The 931-nt window shown below is 62.7% G+C and overlaps 1 protein-coding gene across 1 annotated transcript; it reads right to left on the reverse strand.

The window, feature by feature from the left end:
* Positions 1–4: 4 nt before the first annotated feature.
* On the reverse strand, positions 5–702 carry GPR142 (G protein-coupled receptor 142; the record flags this gene model as incomplete). Its single annotated transcript, XM_009584212.1, has 1 exon — positions 5–702. A coding segment is annotated over one exon (698 nt), but the record flags the coding sequence as incomplete, so codon positions are not given.
* Between the last annotated feature and the right edge of the window lie 229 nt (positions 703–931).

Here is a 931-nt window from a genome sequence, read left to right on the forward strand (position 1 = left end):
TGAGCATGGCCACCATGTTGGCGATGTCCAAGGCCAGGTGCATGCGCCAGTCCCTCTTGACCGAGGCCACGTAGAGGTGGCAGATTATGACAACGGTCCGGGGAGCCCAGAGCACGGTGAAGACGGTGGTGACGGCCAGGAGAAGGGCTGTGGTCTTGCTCAGGTGGGGTCGGCTCCCCCCTGAGTGCCTCCGCTGCTTCAGCTTGCAGATGATGATAGAGTTGGTGGCCAGGAAAATGCTGCAGGGCAAGAAGTAGATGGTGACGCAGTGCACCCACTTGAGCACCATGTCCAGGGCGGTGGGGGGGTCGGCATCACGCCACACATCCAGCCACCAGTAGAAAGGGATGCCCGTGGCCAGAGCTGCGGCGAAGACGGCTGCGATGATCTTGCGGGTACGCTCTGGGTAGGAGACGGCGCGGTACCGCAGCGGGTGGCAGAGGGCCACGTAGCGGTCCATGGTCAGCAGGACGCTGACCCAGATGGAGGCGTGGTTGGCCGTGAACTCCAGCACGTTGACGGTGTGGATGAAGGCGCTGGGCACCGCCCGGGCCAGGATGGCTGTCTGCAGGATGAAGCCCACAAAGATGATGAAGACCTGGGTGAGGATGTCGGAGGTGGTCAAGGCCAACAGGTACCAGTATGATGACTTCTTGGTCCTCGTGGCCAGGCGGGACAGGGCCACGGCGGTCAGAACGTTCACTGGAGGGAGGGGAGCAATGTGCAGTGGTGAGACCCCAGGGCTCACAGCCCTCCCTCTCCACAGCACCCGGGGGTGCCCAGGCTCTCCCAGGACCGCAGGGCGAGCGGCCCCAGGCCCCAGCTGGGGTGGGGAGCTATAAATATCACGGTGCGGTGGGGATTTGCTGAGCTGATTAATCTGTTCCGTGTGTCAGCCCAAGCAACGCAAATACCATCTGTCCCTGCTGCT

This window comes from Fulmarus glacialis, unplaced genomic scaffold (genome assembly GCF_000690835.1).
Source record: "Fulmarus glacialis isolate BGI_N327 unplaced genomic scaffold, ASM69083v1 scaffold28170, whole genome shotgun sequence".
NCBI classification, from domain to species: Eukaryota; Metazoa; Chordata; class Aves; order Procellariiformes; family Procellariidae; genus Fulmarus; species Fulmarus glacialis.